Source organism: Fundulus heteroclitus, chromosome 21, assembly GCF_011125445.2.
Source record: "Fundulus heteroclitus isolate FHET01 chromosome 21, MU-UCD_Fhet_4.1, whole genome shotgun sequence".
Taxonomy (NCBI): Eukaryota; Metazoa; Chordata; class Actinopteri; order Cyprinodontiformes; family Fundulidae; genus Fundulus; species Fundulus heteroclitus.
Genome location: NC_046381.1, coordinates 4,498,456 through 4,519,942, shown reverse-complemented (window position 1 = coordinate 4,519,942; position 21,487 = coordinate 4,498,456). Strand labels below are relative to the sequence as shown.

Genomic DNA, 21,487 nt, shown 5'->3' with positions numbered 1-21,487 from the left:
ACAACATTGCTCATACTTGCCTATGCAAATTCTCAGTTATCCGAAAGTGCGGTTGCCTCCGATTTAAGTCTGTTTGCTATTGCTCATACTATTGCATAAAGATTAACCTAAAGCCCGACTTTGGATTAATTTTAAAGATGCAGTGTGACCACTCTGCGAATGCGGAAAAAAAAACCATTAGTTGCTTCTGCTCCTATCATTGCTTTTCTGTTTAAATTATAAAAGCGAAAAATGTGTTATGCAAATGATAGTTATGAAATGAAACTGCCTTCCTAACACCATGTGGGCTCTTTTTGGGTTGTTCTGAAATACCTTTAGGACAGGAAAGTTGAAGTGGAGACTGTTTCAGAGGTTCTGTTGTGTCTTGAACTAGATGTCTGCGGCTTTTTCTGGTGCTTTAGTCGCTTTGGGATCTTTTGCCACACTCATTAGACACTTACGCCTAATCGTTTCTGATAATAGACTAAAAAGCCTATTGTAGGAAACAGTTGATTTCGTTGTGCTGTTTAAAAGCTAAGCAAGAAATAAAAGGCATATCACAATATTCTTCAGCATGTTCCCCTTTATAGATGCAAAGCTAAAATAGAATGACTTCAAGGTCATTTATTTTTACTGAACTTGCTTGTACCAACCTGCTGATGTTGCCAGTCAGCCTCTGTAATTGCTGTAATCCTTTGCTTTTGCTCATCCCCCTCATTAATTACCCTCTAATCTCCACTCTATCTGTTGTTCCTCCACCTGGGAGTCCCTTTACACCTGCCCTCTGTATCCTGCATGTGGGTTATGCTGCACCGTAACTCTATTACATCTGCATTTGCAGGCTTTAAAAAGCTGGCACTTAGTCCTTGCTTTCTTTCTTATCTTTAAACATCACCCACTCTCACCTTCCAGGCTTCCAGCGGTAATTACTATTTCATCCCCTACATTGTGACCCCTAACCACGAGTATATGTGCTGCGAGAGCGATGCACAGCGCAGGGCCAGTGAGTACATGCAGCCCAGCTGGGACAACTTGTTGGGGCCGCTGTGCGTCCCCCTGACCGACCGCTTCACCAGCCTCCTGAAGGACATCCATGTAACGTCGAGGTGAGACTGGAGCTGGAAACCATAGTGGAAGTTTTTTTTTTTATTAATGGGTTGATTAGCAGTCAATATCCTACCTGTAGAAGTTAACTCTTTTAGTGTTTTCGTTTTAATTAAACAGTTTATTTTTAATCCCACAGCCAATTAGAGCCAAGGCAAGATACATTTGTTAAAAGTCAATTCATAAAGATTTGACAGCTTTTTCAGAGGTACATCCATCAATAAATCCTCACACTTCTGTCAAATCTGCAGTAAATTGTTGTTTACATAGAAGTTTGTTGATATCACAATGAAGAGCGGCGTGAAATACATTGCCCTCCAAAATAATTTTATTTCCTGATTTCCTGAATAATTATTTCCTGATTTATTTCATAAAGGTTTGATTTGACAGATTTTTATCCCTTTTTTCCCTTACAAATAACAATCTGAAAAGTTGTATTTTTCAGATTTATCCGCAGTTGTACTTATATCCCTAAATATATTGAAATTAAGTTTCAAATCCATGTAAAAACTCACCTAATTAGTAAACAGAGTTTAATTCAATTCAATTGAATTTTATTTATATAGTGCCAATTTATGATACATGTCAGCAGGTTGCATCAAATCTATTACAAGCAGCATTCACTCCTCCTGAAAGAGCGCAGATCCACACGGTCGTCTGCATTGTTGATGGCTTTGCAGCAATCCCTCATACTGAGCATGCATGAAGCGACAGTGGAAAGGAAAACTCCCCTTTAACAGGAAGGAAAAACCTCCAGGAGAGCCAGGCGTGTGTGATTCTCTGCGTGAATGAAGCTTTTCACGGGAGACTTTAAATGTTTGTTGGATAACATTTGCACGGCACAGCTGCAAACCTGGGAGAATCTGTCAGGAGGAAAATTATTAGACATGGACTCCTTTGTTAATGCCTTCTATAAAAGTGACTGTTGAAGGACACGCATATGTTGTCACCTCCACAGTTTGCAGACATGTGGAAGAATAGGCTCTGGTTAGATAGAACCCAAGGGGAACTTTTAGTCCAACATGCAAAATGCTTATGCTGGAGTTCAAGCTGAATGTGCCAACCCCACACTGAAACATGACGGTGGCAGCATCATGCTGAGGGGAGCCTTTGCTTCCGCAGGGATAAGTAAGCTGCTCAGAGTTGGCAGAAGTACGTTTACAGGCCAATCTGGCATGAAAAGCTCTTAGAGGCTGCAGAAGACTTAAGATTGGGATCATCAGGACAATGACATTAAACATAAAGCCATGGCCTTATTATTTGTCTAATTTTGAGTTAATTACCTCTATTTAACCATGAAGGACAGATTAAAAACTATTTCTTATTTAAAGTTGTGGTTTTGCAAAATTCAAGGCCTTTTGAGGGAAAACAGGATAACAACAAATAGAACAGTATAAATACTGCATAAGTAATTATGCTACCAAACTCATTCAGAAACATATGGCTAAATAAACATGAAGTAAACCAGAATTACCAAAACATCCCCAACCAATGGAATGGAAAACTTTAAATCAAAGCATATTCGTATCCTAAAATGGCCCAGTTGAAGTCCAAAACTAAATCTAAATTAGAACCTTTGCCACAATTTGAAATTGATGTTCAGAGATGCTTTAAATTTAGTCAGACTGAAACTGATCTCTCTCGCTAAGGATGGGCAAATAACGTTTCCGTCCCTAGTTTTGCAAAGCTGGAGTAATAAGACTCTCGGCTGTAATTGTAGTGAAATGTGTTTTTAGAAAGAATTTAGATTTTATGTCATTGTGTTGACTTTTTAAAGTCTATGTATCATTTCGCTTCTAAACAAAATTTTATTTTGGTTCATTACACACACACAAAAAAAAATCCAACTGAGGTATTTTGCTTTGCTCTACCTGCAGGAAGAAAAATTAAGATGTTAAGAAAGCTTTGGAAAGGGATTTGCATTTGAGACATGGTGCTGACTTAGCCACTAGCTTTTGCCTGTGGTAACGGCTTTTATTGCTGTTATTTAAAATTAAAAGGCTCAGAGAGTTTTCAATAGTCAGTAAACTTCTTATAACTTCTCAAATAAACCTTACTTAAAAAAAAATGGGAATACATGTTGCAGTCCAATTTGAAAATACCCACTCTTGCTCTGTGCTCTCAGCCTGTGCTAAACACCTTAAACAAGCCATGGTTATTTATTTATTCATCTTTCTGCAGCCTGTCTGGACCCTTTAGCTCCTGTAGACATCAAACTTGGGTAATCAGCTGAAAAAGTAAATTAAATTGTAAACAATGTAATGTAAACGGTTGAGAAGCACCACTGTGGTCACAAGTTTTTTTTACTTTGAGATGCTTCATTTTGATTTTACTGAATTAATGTTGGGGGGATGTATGTGTTCTTGTCTGGCGCAAGCGTTTTTTATTTCAAATAAAGAGGAAAAAAAATACAGTGTACTATGGTTACATGCTCTGATTTTTACTACAATAAAGGGAAGTTTTCCTTCTCTCCATTTTCATCCCGTCTGCAGTGCCTCTTTTAAGGACACGCTGCTGAATGACATAAGGAAAGCCCGGGAGAAGTACCAGGGAGAGGAGCTGGCCAAGGAGCTGGCCCGGATCAAACTCAGGATGGACAACACAGAGGTCCTGACGCAGGACATCGTCATGAACCTGCTGTTTTCCTACAGGGACATACAGGTAGAGGAATGGCTTTTAAGTGGGAGAAAAAACAGCAGTAATTACTGGAATACCTGGGAATGCTCTTTGAGAAAGAACTGCTGCATCGTATTTCCTTTGGAAAGCGTTTTAACCAGTTGTGTGTTTGTGTCAAACTGATAAACAGGATTATGACGCTATGGTTAAGCTTGTGGAGACTCTAGAGACGCTGCCCACTTGCGATCTGGCCACCCAGCCCATGATCCAGTTCCACTACGCCTTTGCTCTCAACAGGTACACAATACCCACGTTCAGTGTTTTTGTGACAAGTTGGTCAAATCTTTGATAAAAAAAAAATAAATGTTTATACATTCTTTGTTAGCAGTAGGACTGCGTCAGTTTGGTTTGATTTCCTTTCCTTGATACATACAGTATTTCGACATGAGAAATGCATAGGACTACTAAAAGAGTATTGGTAAAATCAAACACACCCTTAATTCTAGCGTAATCCTATGAATCACCGTTCTACTGACTGATGTCTACACAGTTATTGCATGCAAATGCCTGTATGTTGCGGTAGGGTTGAGCAGTCATCTTGCAATCGGAAGATTGTGTGTTCGAGCTTTCCCTAATCACATGTTGATGTGCCCCTAGGCAAGGCATTTAACCCCTGGTTGCCTACCTAGCTGCGAATCAGTGTATGGATGTGTGTGTGTGTGTTAGTGAGAGCGATTGGGTGAATGTGGCACAGCGCATTGAGTGGTCAGTATGACTGGAAAAGCGCTACATAAGTTCAGTCCATTTACCATTTAGTGACAGGTACCACAACCTCCAATGGTCCAATAATTGCAACAGATTGATCAGCCTTTTAGGTCTAAACATGTGCATTTATGCAGGAGGAACAGTCCTGGAGACCGGGAGCAGGCTCTCAGAGTGATGCTCCAGGTGCTACAGACGAGCGAACATCCTGCCCCGGACATGTTCTGCCTCTGTGGACGCATCTATAAGGACATTTTCCTGGACTCAGACTGCAAAGACACCGTGAACAGAGATAAAGCCATACAATGGTGAGAAAAGAACGATTCTACAAATGGTTCCTTCCTTTAACAGACATTTCCTGCAACCTGTTTATCTGTTTCATTCGGTTTCATCTATAGGTATAGAAAAGGCTTTGAGCTGCAGCCTACTCTCTACTCTGGTATTAACCTCGCCGTCCTCCTCATAGTTGCTGGCCAGCAGTTTGAAAGCTCCATTGAACTGAGGAAAATAGGTGACATGAAAACCCTTTGATTTCTTTCCTTAGAGTCATAAGATGTGTATATCTTCAACATAGAAGTTGGTGTTAAATGCAGTTTGTCTTTGATGGCGTTTGCCTGGATATGACAAATAAGTAACATTTATTTTATTTGTGTGGGGGTTCAGTCGTGTTTTGGATGAGGTGTTGAAATCACTGCAAAAATAGACCTAAAAATAAGATTTTTTTTCTTGAAATTAAAGTATTTTTCCTTGATTTGAGCAGATAAATAGGACTATTTGCCAATGGAATAAGATTTTTGCACTTACAATAGGAACAATTCATCTCCATTATCTTATTTCAAGTGCAGTATTTCTAATTATCTTATTTTAGGGGTAAAAATACTCATTCCATTGGCAAATAACCTTATTTACCTGCTCAAATCAAGGGCAAATAAATTCATTTCAAGAAAATTTTACTTATTTTTAGTTCTCTTTTTGCAGTGAATGGATGTGGTCATTTAACCTGTTTGGAGTACATTGCTTTATAGGTCTGTTTCTTTTACCTGCCCGTCTTTTTTGGGATACAAAATGCATTGACAACCGACAAGCAGTTGTTTTCTTTAATCAGTATTTAGTCTACTGTGCAGAATAAAACCAATAAATGTGACTGATAAATGCAAGTCTACCAGTACAAAGTTCAGTAGAGTTATTTTAGATTGATTCAGGCACATAATCTGTACATTTTTATAATAGTCCAATGCTCCAAACAAGAACCTAGAATAAAAAAGACAAAAAGGAAGTCGTGCAAAGTCTTCAAGTCATTGTAGTTAAATTATATACTAGACTAAAACAGTTTTAAGACTATTTATCTTAGTAGTCACTAAGATAGTCATGAATAACTTAGGTACAGGGAAAACAATCTCATACACAATGTTTAAGAGTATGAAATATTTGTTTATGGCTGTAAAAGGGAAGTAGGAAGAGACACATTTTTAAAAGAAAGATCAACTATCCAGCAATTCTGGGTTGTAAACACTCCTAAAGGACACCTTTACTACCCTTAACATCTAGAATGAAAACAGGACCCTAAAAATTTGATTTGAATGTTGAATATTTTTAAGGCATAAGCCAGAATAAACACACTATCATGTGGTGGGTATCCTCCCCAGAATCTTTGATTATCCTACTCAGACGTCACATAAACTCTTTTTTGGGCTGCAGCTAGACTCCACAGGCTTTACCGAAGTATACAACCAAATAAAATTTGTCAGGATGACATCTTAGGTCTGAAACAGTTAATTACTGTACGGCAATTACTTTTTTATATCCGTAAATCAACTCTGTTTATGTTGTTGTCCCAGAGCCATCTCTTTGTCAGAATTCTCAATACCTAGCAGTGTTGCTATCTCAAAGTATTTGTATTAGAGCGTTTTTATTTTGAAAACTGAGCAAAATGCTTTGTTATTATTATTATTATTATTAATAATAAAAAAAACTGCAGCAAAGGTCCATGGGCCGGGAGCTGAAGGCCGCATCGAGGACTAAGGCCATATGTGGGTCATGCATACTACCTCTACGCTCTCAACGAGCCCTCATTTGAAAAATATTTAGCAAATGGGTTTACAATAACTTAAAACTTTTCCTATCTTTTGCTATTTTAGAAAAAAGGTTATTTTTTAAATATTCCTCTTCTGCCATTTCTGCTTAAGGGCAGTGGCACCTAAACACACATTAAAGCAGGATTGTCAAACTTCAGCCCTCAAGGGGAAGTGTTCTGCATCTTTTATACGTTCCCCTGACTCAACACACCTGAGTGAAATAATCAGGTCATTAGCAGAACTCTGGAGAACTTGAATGGTACGGAGGAGCTAATTCAGCCATTTAATTCAGGTGTGTTGGACCAGGGACACATCTAAAAGTTGCAGGATATCGGCCCTCATTGACTGGAATTTAACCCCCCCCCCCCCTGCATTAAAGGATACACCCCAATTTTCATTACCAGTTAAAAGTTGTTTTTCATTGCATTGCTCCATTGCATTTTTGTTTCAACTGTCTCTCTACAATATAGTCAGTTTGCGTTCTTATCAGATTTCTTTTATCAAATAATTTCTTCAAAATCAGGGGCTACTGTGCCAGTATTAGAGTGCTACAGTGGGTAGCACTGTTGCCTTGCAGCAAGAAGGTCCTGGGTTCATGTCTTTCTGCATGGAGTTTACATGTTCTCCCTGTTCATGCGTGGGTTCTCTCTGGGGACTCCGGCTTCCTCCCACAGTCCAAAAACATGACTGTTAGGTTAATTGGCTTCTCCAAATTGTCCTTAGGTGTGAATGGTTGTTTGTCCTGTTTGTCTCTCTCTGTGTTGCCCTGCGACAGACTGGCGACCTGTCCAGGGTGTACTCCGCCTCTCGCCCATTGACAGCTGGAGATAGGCACCAGCAACCCCACGACCCCAATAGGGATTAAGCGGTTTGGAAAATGGATGGATCTTCAAAATCTTTACTATTTACCTTAAAAACCTTTTTCAATCCCTGTTAATGCCTACAATGTGATTGAACATCTGAGTCTTTTGGAATTTGATGACATCTGTGAAATCACTATTATTTTCTGTCAAACAACCAACATTCGGCATGTCTGATCTGATGCTGGAGTCCAGTAATCTGTCCGGTCTTGGGGTTACATCCAAGTTCATCTTAAAGGAACCATCTATTGGACATTAGTGGTGTCATCTGATGCAGAACGGTTCCCCCGATTAATTTTCTATACATTTACATTTTTCTTTTTAGTTTGCTACATTTAAAGTACAGAAAATTCTTAAGCATTAATTCAAAACTGTCTTATTTCATGCTTTGGTTTTTGAGAAAAAGTATAAATGTAGAAATACATCTTGATATTAACAGGTTGTCTCTTTAACTCTGAACTGAACAAATCTCCAAACCTTAGCTGTATAACAATCTGGTTACCCTAATTTGGTTGAAACAGTTTTTTTTATTGATTAATCAGTGTAAAAACTCAGTTGACATTTTCTGTTGATTGTAATGTGTCTTTACTCATTTTGTGGTTCCTAAATAGAGCTGTCAGGGTGCAGGTTCCGAGAATAAAAACATTTTGCATGAGATAATCTGGGCTAAATGTGTGCTGTGTTGAACTTGCGTCTTTTCTCAGTGAATACAAAGTGGTTTATTAACAGTTTATTTTTCTCTTTAGGTGTGAGATTGAACAGCCTGCTGGGCCGTAAAGGTTCCCTGGAGAAAATGAACAACTACTGGGATGTGGGCCAGTTCTTCACCGTTAGCATGCTAGCTAGCGATATTCCTAAAGCTACTCAAGCTGCTGAGAAGCTGTTCAAACTGAAGCCACCGCTATGGTAGAGTTTCATGCTACAGTGAACAAAAACACTTCATCTGTCGTGTATATTGTATAGTGAATGTTTTCTTGCGCACAAACACTCCCGACCAGAGGTTCGGCGAGAAGGAACATTGCTAGGAAAACGGTAAAAAAGTGTTGTAAGCCAACATCAGTGGAGAAAGGTTTTTGCTAAACTTCAACAAACTTTGGGAAAGGTGGCTTTGAACACTCTAAACTTCTTAAATATCTCAAAGTGCAGACCAGGTAACTATAAAAGCTACAGCACAGCAGATTCAAAGAAAATGCCTTTCTTCTAAATCTATTCATTTTCAGCACTTTTAGCATCATTTACGAGTTCAACTGTTTAGGACTTAAAGTCACTTGTGTCAATAAAAGAAGAAACAATATTTAGGTGTAATGTACACAGAACCCCAGAGGGGGCATATGTACAGTGTTATTTATGATACAATTTATCTTCAGGTTAGTTTATTACTGTACGGTGTTAAGATACCAAGGCTTGTTCTGCAGTGACAGTAGTGTGATGATGCCAGTAGTGCCCAAAAGCAATACTGAGCTAGAAAGTTATAATATGAATCCTACAAATTTCTGCACAGTGATCACCATTAAAAATATATAATTTCTACCTGAAGATAGCGTGTTCTTTTACAAAGCATTTTGTTTTCTTAGAAGAATTAGATAAAATTGACTTGGTTATCTTGCAATAACAGAATAGTTCAACTCATGGCCTCAGGAAAACTATCATGTTCTAGGCCCCTGTGTTGTTTGTATATGTTACATTTGACTTTTACTGTAGAGTTGGAACTGTAACTACGCATGAGTGGCAACCTTAGATCTCTAATGTCCAACGTTTTGGGGATAATGGCACACATTCATCACAGAAGATTACTAATGCTCACTGGCCTCAATAAATTTGATTAATTTAATGGGCATTTCCTTTCAGGTATTTACGGTCAGTGGTGCAGAACCTGCAGCTAATCCAGAGGTTCAAAAAGCAGGTGGTGGAGCATTCTCCCCAAAGAGAAAGGCTCGACTTCTGGATGGACATCATTGTGGAGGCCACACAGGGCACGACCAAGAGACTACGGTTTCCTGTAAGAACAATAAATAAATTAACTTAAAATACATTCCTGCCTAACTTAACTGTGTGACATTGAATTGACATTACAAATGCTGATGTTTTTGTATGTTTTTGATTTACAGGTTTTGATTTTGGAGCCAACTAAAATTTACCAGCCCTCCTATGTGTCAATAAACAACGAAGCTGAAGAGAAGCATGTTTCCATCTGGCATGTTTCTCCTGCTGAAAGCGTGAGAATCAGTTTTATTTCTGCAGTAATACTATCACTTTGAAGTCATTACTAGTTGGAATTTGCAGCAGCACTCCTGGTATTGCAGGATTTTTTTTGCTAAATTATGCTGTACTTCTTTATATTTGTTCATTTCAGCTACTTTGAAAGCTAACAGACAGTAAATACTTTGGCCTTGATCACAGTATGGATGCTGTGGTAAATTTTATGTTTTAAACTCTACAGAAGGGAATCCATGAGTGGAACTTCACTGCAATATCAATTAAAGGCATTAGGTACGTATAAACACTTCAGGTTTAGTAAATTCATTGCTATAATTTTTCTGGCTGTTTTAATTTTTCACTGAAACCCTAAAAACAACATTTCATGGGATTTAGGAAACCTGACGATTACTTTGGATAGTTTGAATAATAAGATATATTTTTACCACTGCAAATTTGTATATTTATCCATCTGGAAATGCATGTTAATCAAAGCTATAATGTTATCTAGAACATAGGTCTATTGCCCCCTAGTGGCTAAAAGTTACACAGTGCTACTTTAAATAAGCATCCATCACCACCCTTCCCCCCTTCATCACCCGACCCAGTAAAAACCCATCTAGTTGCAGTTTGTAAATTTAACTTGTGCTGGAACCATTTATGATAAGTTTTAGTGAAAGTAACCTTTAAGACTCGGGATAAGCATCCTGCCACTGTGTGAAACATTTTAAACACTAGTACGCAATTAGCTCAACATATTTAGTTTTACATTTAATTCCAACAGTAATGTTGGAGATTGAGTGAAAACTACATATAGATTTAGACAAGTAACCCTGCAGCTGCATGAATAATTTCAAACTGCGAATTTTACTTCTGTAAACTGGGGTTAAATGCCTATTTAACCACCTGGAAATGTATGCTGGAAAACATTATCAAGTTTATAAACACCTGGTATTTTTCCTAAGCTTAAATATTTCATTGAACATAACCAGCAGTCAACTTCCTTAGAGCTTATAGTTACTTTCATGTAACTTATACTTACTGAAACTTTGAGGTTACTTTCCAGAATTTACCCAGAATGTACCAATCAGTTTAGAAATTTTAATGAACACACAGGTTAATGTTCACAACAGCAACTTTTGAGTTATTGTCCCGAATAGATTGATTTCAAACTTTCAGAAAACCACACAGGACATCTTAGAATCTTAGAATAGTGACATTTAATTAATTAAAGTGCCTTATAACTTTTAGTTCTGTAAAGTAAGCTTTGAGTTCCAGAAACGAATCCGAAAGTTGTGGAAAGTAACCTTCACATTTTCAAACATTAGCCGACGGATTGGTGCAAACTTCATAAAGTAACGTCTAAGTAATCCATTCAACGCATGCACCCTGCAGCTGATTGAATAATTTCCATCATAACTTTTTACATCTGTGAAGTCATGTGAGATGCAGATTTAGCCACATGGAACTACATGTTTGATCACCATCACGGGCATCCTGTCACGTGACCAAATCTCCCGCTGCATATCCAAAACAGCAAGTACATTTATTTAAGTAGTGTAATCTTAGAACACTACTTAAATGAATGAGAATGAGTAAGGTAAGAAATGTGACCCATGATTGTTGATGGGAAGCAACCAGCACCATCACTGAGTAAAAGGATTTCTCTTTTGCTGATGAACACTAGCCCAGAGGCTGACATGAATTAAGAAATGTATAACCTCCCTCATTCTTTTACACGTAACCCTGGTTTTGCGTATGTATACGCCAGCAACGCATATTCAACTGTGATGCTTAAATTCCATTTTCTGTTCACTCTGTCTGAAGTATTAGCAAGTTTGACGAGCGCTGCTGCTTCCTTTATGTCCATGACAACTCTGACGACTTCCAGATCTATTTCTCCACCGAGGAGCAGTGCGGTCGGTGAGGACACACACCTCTAGATGTGTCTGTGTAGGTGTTTGTGTTTACAGAGCATGTCACAACTTAAGATGTTTCAAATCAATCCCAGGTGTCTGAGGCAGACTTTTCGTAATTTCTTATGATGCTAAAAAAATATATTTTTGGGAATTTACAGCTATTTCTCAGATCTTCTCTCTTTACTTAACCAGGTGTGAGGCCTAAAGACATTAGGTTAACAACATTTGAAAGTAATCTGTTTTAGAAATTGAAATCTATCAGAGACCTGAAAGAAACACCTGAGAGATTACCGTTGTTTGTGCTAAATTAGTATTTTCTATGTACCAAATTTATTGTTCCCATATACTAAGCAAAGGAAATATGAATAGTGGGATAAAAGTGTGACAGGCTTTAAAACCATTTAACCATTTTAAGAAAGCATGAAAATAAAATAATGAACAATGACTCCTGAGTTTTGCACAGTGTTGTATTTTTGTTGTAATCTAGAGACCACGACCCAAAAAATAATAGTTTTGATGTGGGTTCATGGGGGGATGGATCAGGTTCTGCTCCCTGGTGAAAGAGATGATATCCGATGGTACAGGGAACGCTGTGGAGCTGGAAGGAGAAGGAGATGGAGATACGCTGGAGGTCAGTTTTTGTCTATATGCTTATGTAATATTGTTGCACATTTTTGCACCAAAGACAGTTATTTAGGCTTAGGCTGTTTGTGTGTATGTGTGTGTCTCTCAGTATGAGTATGACATGGATGAGAACGCAGAAAGGGTGGTGCTAGGCAGGGGCACTTATGGAGTGGTGTATGCCGGGAGAGACCTAAGCAACCAGGTCCGGATCGCCATCAAAGAGATTCCTGAAAGAGACAGCAGGTAAGTTGAATGCACAAGGTTGGATGTTTTTTTTTTTTTTAATTCAAAGTCAGATTTTGTTTATGTAACTATTATTAGCAAAACTAAAAAAGCAAAAACTGATATAAAAAGCTTATGAAAATAAATACATTGGCCAAAAATCGCAAAAATAAATAACACAATATACACCATACTTTGTTACAACCTGTTAGTTACTTTCAATGGTCTTTCAAATAATTTACAGATTATTTACCAATATTTCTAGAGTTTACTGTAAGTAGAAAAAGAAAACTCAGTTTGGGAAGCAACCTCTATTTCTAAAATCTGTGAAAGTAGACTTTGATTTCTGGTTGAATTCAACCTGTGAATTTCATGAAGGAAGCCTAAAGATTTAATTTACCAAAAAAGTAGCCAGTAAATTCATCTGTAACCAGTAAGTTTATAAAGTTTAGAAGAGGCAACTAAAAGCCTGTTAATTATGGGTAACTTCTGGATGGTACATTCTCAGAACAGAAAAGCATTCCTTATGTTGTGGTAAAATAACCCATAAGCTATCAAGAGAAATGGCAATATGAAAGTTTCGGAAAGTAACCTTTAATGTTAAAATTCTATGAAAGTTAGTGAAAGTTTCAAATCTGGCAGAAAAAGTTTAATAAATAAAAAAGTTGAATCAATATTTTATGAAAGTAATTCACAAAGTTTTGCTAAAGTACTGAAAAGCACCCCCTAAATAAAAAAAGTGCTGCTTAATGTTCTATTGCTACTTCAAACAGCTACTACATTACTAAAGCTGTGTCTTCCATTACAAGCTATAATAAATAAATAATATAATGTGTTATAGAAGCTCAAGCATTGTCTTGTGAAAATAGCCTGTCAAAGTAGGCTGTGTCTTTATAGAGGAAAACAGAAGGAAACTAAGTTTAAAATATTGCTTTGAATCTATCTATGCCATAAGTTATTGTAGATAAGTATGTATTTTTTAAATTTGGCAATAGTTATATACTATAAACTATAAACTGGCAACATCTTTGCCAGTACAATGCTAAAATGTTGTAGTAATTTTCGTGCTGGGAAAAATTATATTTTATATCTCATTCGACAGTTTTGTTGTTTGAGTCATGATCTCACCCAGTAATGTCTCTAAATTTTTTTTTTGTTAATATTTTAAAATAAAAAAAAAACACTTATTGTTGGTATGATGGACAACATAGGGCAACACCCAACTCATGCTTGACTTGTCTAGTTGCGGTATATGTTCAAGCACTTCAATTTGCTACAGTTCTGCCTTAAACTCTATAATAAACCAAGAAAGAAACCAGAATATTTTTTCTTATTGACCAAATAGGCTTGTATCAGTGTTTATATAGACATAACAGCCTGGCAAATTGAACAAGACTGAGAAATAAGCACCATTTATCATAAAAACAAAATTTAGTCTTTCGCTATTGTTCCCTATCTGTGATTCAGGTACTCGCAGCCCCTTCATGAAGAAATCGCCCTTCACAAGTATCTGAAGCACAGAAACATTGTTCAGTATTTGGGCTCAGTTTCTGAAAATGGATACATCAAGATCTTCATGGAACAGGTGCCTGGAGGTACAATTCAGCACAACAGAGTTTCAGTTCATGAAAGATAAACACTGTTTCCTAGATTCTTGTGACCTATTTGGTTCAAAGCAGCCGTTCTGAGCTTGGTCATGTTACAGTATAAGATAAGTTGTTGGACATTACTTGTCTCCTTTTTCCAGGAAGCCTATCTGCATTGCTCCGGTCAAAATGGGGTCCTTTGAAGGAGGCAACAATCATCTTCTACACCAGACAGATCCTAGAGGGGCTTCGATATCTGCATGAGAATCAAATCGTCCATAGAGATATCAAGGTACTGGTAATCAAAAGAAACGCAAGGCGTGTTCTAAAAAAAGGGTGTGCTAAAATTCCTTGTGCAGCTTATTTTGATTGGATTCTATTATATTCTGGTGACTTTAGCTTTAAGGGTATTGCCTATTCTCTTTCTAAGTTTTTCGTTGTTTTTGTTTTCTCTTTCTGACAGGGTGCCTTGTAATTAAAAAAGTCTTTGTCATAATATGATTTGTCATATCTTATTTTCTGTAAAGGGGAACACAAGCTCATCTAGCACATTGTAATGTTATCCATGACCCTCTGTTTAAAAAAGGTTTGTACATAGTTATTAAATAATATAACATCTATGTATCATAGGTTTGCCAAACTTTTAAAAATGTCTTGTCAAGTATGTCTATCTGTCTGGGGGATGGCTGAAATACCCTAACTTATTCTAAGTTTAATAATTAAGTTATACAGTGTAAAATTTGACATTTAAGTTTTGAGAAGAAAATAAACAATTAGGTAAAATAGTAAAATGGTACTAAGAACGGAGCCCTGTGGTACTCCATCACTGATTAAATAGCCTCAAATTTCTCTGCTGAAGGAAACACCTATTTTGGTGCTTGAAAACCATCCAGAAATTAAAAATAACTATTTCAACGTTGGTGGGAAAGGTAATTAAAGCTTATGTAGAGCATATCAATGATATTTCTCTTTGCTGGTGCCTGTCTTCTACAGGGTGACAATGTGTTGGTAAACACCTACAGTGGCGTCTTGAAGATCTCTGACTTTGGAACCTCAAAACGGTTGGCTGGAGTGAATCCTTGCACAGAAACGTTTACAGGTATTTTATTAAGAACTGCAGCAAGATAGGTGATACAAAAACACAACAGCAAACCAATTAAATGTGTGGTTTATTTTCTAAAGGAATTTATCAGAAGCGAAAATCTGTTAAAGATATTAAATGTCGTAACAGCTAACGTTGCCAACCCAGTAATAAATCCCTCTTTAACAGGTAATATGGCATATATATATATATATATATATATATATATATATATATATATATATATATATATATATATATATATATATATATATATATATATATATATATATATATATATATATATATATATAAAGAACAAAACATGTGCTCTAACCCTTAGTTTGCATTTGTCAAAGAAATATACAAGTGGAATATTAAATGCTGGTGGAAAGAGCGTGGGAAAGTTTAAGCTGTTAGGAAAATACTATTTAGATATGAGTAACTTTTACACAAAGAAGCATAAAATCGTAGTCAGAAATGGACAAAGCTACAACAAACTTGCATTTCATCCTAAAAATGCATAAGTGAATGTATAAATAAATTACATTCCTAAGGTATTAAATGTAAACTGGCAAACTGACTTGTACAGAATGAAGACTACACAGACAAACACAGTCAGTCATATGTACACACACAGCAATTCAGTCTACAATGTATAAATGGAGTCACTGAAATTCTGCTGTCTCATACTATGAGAGTAAATATTAAATGACCCTCTAAATGTCAAGAGCCACTATCAGCCTCTATGGAAACACTCAAGCATACAAGTGTGTGTGTGGGCATACACATTCATTGGCCATCTGGCCTCCTCCTGCAGCCACAGAGGTGTATAATTAGATTAGCTAATCAAGCAAAGGCAGAAGGGTGTTTACCTTTCATTACCAGGTCTGTCAGTCTGCTTATCTGTTTCTGGTGGTCGTCTCGTAAAGCTCTGACGCTCTTTTTTTATGGCTGCTCCAGTAAATGTGCTCTGAACTTTGGGATACAGAGACAATTCAAGGAGGCAAAATGCCAGTCTTTTTCTTTCTTTCTTTTTTGGCACATTGGTAATTATAATCTGGTGATGCAGATAATGAAGTTTCTAATAAAATTATGTGTTTTTTCTTTACTATTCTGGAGTTTAGGTAAAACACCCTGATTGTCAAGATTAGACAATCAGGGTGAAACCGTAACACAAATGTTTCAAAAGAAACAAGTCGGCAAACTAATTGTCGTTTCGTACATATCAAAAATATAAAAAAGACAAATGCATTCTCTTGTCTGGAGGATTTCAATATAATAATGTCTTGTTGTAGATTTAATAGCCCAAACATCTGCCCAGGCAGCAAAATGATTTTCCTAAGTGATAAATCAGTGTAACCTCCTGATCAACAATGTATGTCCACCACTACCTGTTTAATCTCAATGGGACTATTGTACTGGAAAAATAAGGAGGTGGTCGTTTCCACAATCTCTGTTTTAACTCAGATATTTACCACAGGATCAGATGTTGTAACAGGTGCCAACAATCCAGTGTTTTTCTAGCCAATAATCTTCGACTTAGCTAAAACAAGCTGGGCTAAGAAACAGAAACAGATACAACAAACTGAAATGCAGTGACACTAAATTCCAGTAAATTAAGTTCTAGTCAACGTCATTTAAATCTGAATGTAAATTAATGTACACAAAACAGTGTTAGCTACATGACAGGCTTTAACACTGGTTTGTCATGTAGCCTTGGTGCTGACTTGATTTTCACAGTTTGGATTAGCCCCATTCAAGATTAAATCAGCGGCCCTAGCCCTTTTCCATTTTTGATATCTTGGAGACGGTATTCAGCCTATAAATAACGAATTACAAAACAGAAACTCATCTCGGCTCTTCAGACTGTTTCTGAGTAATTTGTCTGCATGACTTGACAGTTCTGTATGGTCATCTATTCATCCCTCTATTGTCTTGAGCTCCTTGCACCTTTCAGCCACTCAATGGAGAAAGCTTTACCATTATTTCTGTCACAATCGATTTTTTTATGGTTGGAATTTTGACAGACTGTCATACTGTGAGATTCTTTTTTGGCTTAGCTCACTGGTCACAGCCTTTGAGCACCACCATGTATGATGGCAGACAAATCCCCAATCTTTGCATCCCGTCATCACTTCCAAATAGCACACCTAGATATTTAAACTCATTGGCATAAATTCAAGACTGATCTCCAACCCAAAGGGCGCTATCCACCTTTTTCCAGTTGAAAACCTTAGATGACCTTCACACTCTGCTAGAGTGTACAGTGAAGATCATTGCTTGAAAATGCTAACTGAACCGAGATGCAGGTTTCGAGGAATCGTGCCCAAATTGAGAATAAGCTCAACTTAGTGCCAAGAACGAGGACACAGCTCCTGCCTTGTCTTAACAAGGACCAGATAGACCTTTAAAAGACTTCATGGCACGCCACAGAAAGCTTCAGAGACATAATTGTAGTGATCATGAAACACTATTGAATAAGTTGTGCCAGTGAATAAGATTATATAAGTATGCAACATAGCTGAATTTAAAATTATTTTATACAGATAGCTTGAAGCAAAATTGACAGAATAATTACCGACAATTATCCGTGTCATCTTTATAATCTCTGTAAACTCAAATTAGGTCACTGACCACATTGGTCAACAACAAAACTGCCCAGATTTAGACCAGAATTACACCTAATCTGTCCTAAAAGCAAACAAGCACCACCAACCCTCAAGTATGCTTAGGTGTTCAACAATTAAAATCTTTTTTTTTTGGAATTTGTTGCATAATTTTTGTTGTAGGAACTCTGCAGTACATGGCTCCAGAAATCATTGATAAGGGCCCTCGAGGCTACGGGGCCCCAGCCGACATCTGGTCTCTGGGATGCACCATCATAGAAATGGCCACTGGAAAACCTCCATTTCACGAGCTTGGAGAACCACAAGCAGCCATGTTTAAGGTGGGCACTGTGTGGTGTTGTTATCTTTGAGATGTTTTCCCTTATTGTAACCTAAATCTTCTGTTTAAAAACTGTGGCTTATACATTACAGGTTGGAATGTTTAAAATCCACCCAGAGATTCCTGAATCCTTGTCCTTAGAAGCCAAGTCCTTCATCCTGCGCTGCTTTGAGCCCGATCCTAATAAGAGAGCCATCGCTGCAGACCTGCTCAGAGACGTTTTTCTCAGGCAAACCACAAAGGGGAAAAAAAGCAAGATCGCATTCAAACCATCAGGTGGCAAACAGATGAATACACTTCTTTCAGCTGCATCCTGTTCATGTTTATGTTTTCCTTTATAATTTACTTCAATATTCGTTCGGAAATGTCACTGCACTACCTAAAAAGTAAGAAGTGCAGATCTATTGCCTCAATAAATATCTGGAGAAAAAAGTTAAGGGAAAATCTGCTTTATTTTTACATCATTATTTCAATATGTGGTTCATTCTTAATGCTAAGGTGTCTGTCCCGCATGCTTGTGTTTTCAGACTACATCCACAACGTTTCCATTCCAGTGCAGCAGCAGGGCGAAGCTGCCGGCAGCAGCAGCAGCGAACACGGCTCCGTGAGTCCGGACTGCGACTCCAAACATGACATTTTCTTCCAGAGGAAGAAAACCTCTGGCTCTGAGAACCTGAAAACATCCAGCTCCAATTACCTAAGGTGAGGGCAGATGGAGTTTACATCATCTAGACATGGAGTGGGTGCATTAGGTACCAAATCACCTCAGGCAGACCTTGCGCTGAAAGAGATCAGAAGTTAATTAGTTTCTGAGGTTTTTTATTTATATGTTTCTTTGAACTAATTGTTTTCCTGTCCATTTCTTGTGCCTGACAATGAAAACCACCACAGACCATACTGTGCTGCGTTTACTTAAAGAAATAAAGTGGACAGATGAAATGAAATTGGTTGAAGCTGTATTCCAGCGGTTTACCAGCATTTGAAAATGTTATGATAAAATAAGAAAAAAATTAGAAAAATAGAATATCATTCAGATTATTATCTGAATAAAATAAGTAGTTAAAGTCCAAAGAACTACATTGAAAATGGATTCATAACTACTGCAAAAACTACATACAAAAAATGCTTTAGAAAATACGTTTTGGCTATGTGAAAATAAAGCACAAGAAAATAAGAGATGATTAATTAAAAGAAAAAAGAGCCTAAAGTACACATATTAAAATGAGGGGTCTATTTTAGCTCATCATAAAAAGGTGTGCCTCAGGGCTCAATTTTAGGAACTCTTTATTTGAACAATGTGAGCCAGAACGTTACACCTTTATGCTGAGGATACTGTTCTTTATTACAATAAAAGCAATGTGGCACATGTGATTGTTCATATTCGGGATTTGCCACAGTGCAAAGTGGAGTGGCTGTTCATTTTACCTTGTCTGTTTTTTAATTTTTTGGTCTTTCTTTAGAAGTAGATGAAAAAGAAGTGTTATGCATGGGAAGTTTCATACCGACCATACAGTATTTTGTACCTCTATTGAAGACAATTTCTTCCCTCGTTGACAACCAAGTAATTTTTCATAATCTACTCAGTCATCTTATCAACAAGTGTGATTATGTGCCCGCAGTTGAATTATAAGTTTCTCATAGATATTTTGGTTTGATCAGTGGTTATATAGCTTCATATTGATTAAGAGTCAACTAGCTCAAACTCAAATCAGAACCACAATTACTGGTATATGTAAATGTATAAAGCGTAAAACACAATCTGCAGAAGATAAAATATGATTACGGGAAGCATTATTTGATATATTGATAATTTTTGTGGGTATTTAATTCATAAGCCTACTTAAATATTGAGAGAAAATCCATTAAGTACATGTGTACAGTTAGGTAATGAAATGAAAGATGGTTGGAATGACATGGAAATTCATGAGTACAAAAATAAAGCGACAGATTGAGAATCAGACAAATGAATCCTGAGCTGCGCAATCACATATTATTCCAACAGAACTACCAGTGTGCTTTACTTTGTCCTTCAAAGCTGCTTTCAAACAATACTGCTTGTCTGGACTAGCCTGTCTCAATGACACTAAAGGTGGACCTTCTTGTATAATTAATGGCAAAAACTGTAAGAATAAAAATCTAAAGACCCAACCTCACAGGTATTCACCAGCTCCACCTGTCAGTAAATGATTGTGTGCATGTTTTAGAGGCCAGGTGGCTCCTTTGTGCTCTGCTGCCTTTTACAGCAGCATTATAATGAAGCCTGATTATTTTGTGATCCTCGGCTGGCGGTTGTGCACACACATATCATGTCTCATCCACAGTGACATGAGTTGCATGCATCACATCCAGCCATGCTGATTCACCCTTCCCTTGTCCCTTCCTGGGCACACACAGTAGCCAGGAGAGGATTGCATCTAAAAGCAAACTGAAATAGAGGGTCAGGCTGTTGTAAATCATCAAGGCTAATTCTTCTTTTGCAGCGTCCCAGACGAGAGCTCAGTTTCAGAGGACCGCAGTGTCCCGCCCTCGCCTGAGGACAGAGACAGCGGTCTCTTCCTCCTAAAGAAGGACAGCGAGAGACGAGCCATTCTCTACAAGGTCCTCAATGAGGACCAGGAGAAGGTCATTTCCAACTTGAAGGAAAACCACATTCAGGTCAGTATCAGTAGAAAGCTAGTAAGCAAACCACCTCAAGGAGACAAAAAGCTAAGGCTCTGACAAATCAGGATAAGAAACTCCAGCAGATTTAACTGAAAGTAAAATTATGTTAACTAGCATGAATCGAATGCACTTTTTAGACTCTGTTGGAGTTGTATGGGTATTATATCTCAATGCACTACAAAGCCTGAGCTTCCATAATATTGGAAGCACTTTAGCTAGTGAATCACACAGAGTTTTGCCAAACTATTCCCAAGGGTTAGGGTTATTTGCATACAGACAGACATGACCAGCCAAAAGTTGGACACATCTTGTCATCCAATAGTTTGTCTTTATTTTCATCCCTAACCATGGAAACTCCTTCAAGACTGTCGGAAAACCATTTCAAGTGACTACCTCATGAAGCTCATTCAAAGAATATCAAGATTGTGCACAGTATACATAAAAAATAAATACTTTTGTCATTTATATTGCCTATTTCTTTGTTTGCTGCATACTTCTATATACTTTTGCTCCATAGTTATAATTCCATGACTTTGTAGATACAATGTAGAAAGGAAGAAAGTTTCTGGCTGGTGTATGTTTCATATTTTAAAATGTATATATCCCTCATTAGATAGATAGATAGATAGATAGATAGATAGATAGATAGATAGATAGATAGATAGATAGATAGATAGATAGATAGATAGATAGATAGATAGATAGATAGATAGATAGATAGATAGATAGATAGATAGATAGATAGATAGATAGATAGATAGATAGATAGATAGATAGATATGCGTGGTAACTTGGCAAAACTATCACTCTGCAAGTTTCATTGCCATATTGATTAATGGTCTATTACCCTGCT

General features: G+C 37.3%; 1 protein-coding gene across 3 annotated transcripts in view; it reads left to right on the top strand.

Moving 5' to 3' along the window:
* Positions 1–21,487, top strand: part of map3k15 (mitogen-activated protein kinase kinase kinase 15) — a 48,763-nt gene that overhangs the window by 9,447 nt on the left and 17,829 nt on the right. For all 3 annotated transcript variants that reach the window (XR_002428986.2, XM_021323449.2, XM_012876309.3), the window contains 19 exons: positions 892–1,085; positions 3,576–3,744; positions 3,890–3,996; positions 4,599–4,769; positions 4,860–4,972; positions 8,143–8,302; positions 9,245–9,395; positions 9,505–9,612; positions 9,837–9,886; positions 11,420–11,515; positions 12,055–12,142; positions 12,245–12,378; positions 13,825–13,952; positions 14,105–14,235; positions 14,937–15,042; positions 17,817–17,974; positions 18,066–18,249; positions 18,501–18,675; positions 20,454–20,628. Coding sequence is in view for 2 of the 3 variants with exons in the window: in XM_021323449.2 (XP_021179124.2) it covers positions 892–1,085; positions 3,576–3,744; positions 3,890–3,996; positions 4,599–4,769; positions 4,860–4,972; positions 8,143–8,302; positions 9,245–9,395; positions 9,505–9,612; positions 9,837–9,886; positions 11,420–11,515; positions 12,055–12,142; positions 12,245–12,378; positions 13,825–13,952; positions 14,105–14,235; positions 14,937–15,042; positions 17,817–17,974; positions 18,066–18,249; positions 18,501–18,675; positions 20,454–20,628 (2,598 nt within the window). In the remaining variant the exon portion in view is untranslated. The remainder of the gene's footprint in view (positions 1–891; positions 1,086–3,575; positions 3,745–3,889; positions 3,997–4,598; positions 4,770–4,859; positions 4,973–8,142; positions 8,303–9,244; positions 9,396–9,504; positions 9,613–9,836; positions 9,887–11,419; positions 11,516–12,054; positions 12,143–12,244; positions 12,379–13,824; positions 13,953–14,104; positions 14,236–14,936; positions 15,043–17,816; positions 17,975–18,065; positions 18,250–18,500; positions 18,676–20,453; positions 20,629–21,487) is intronic.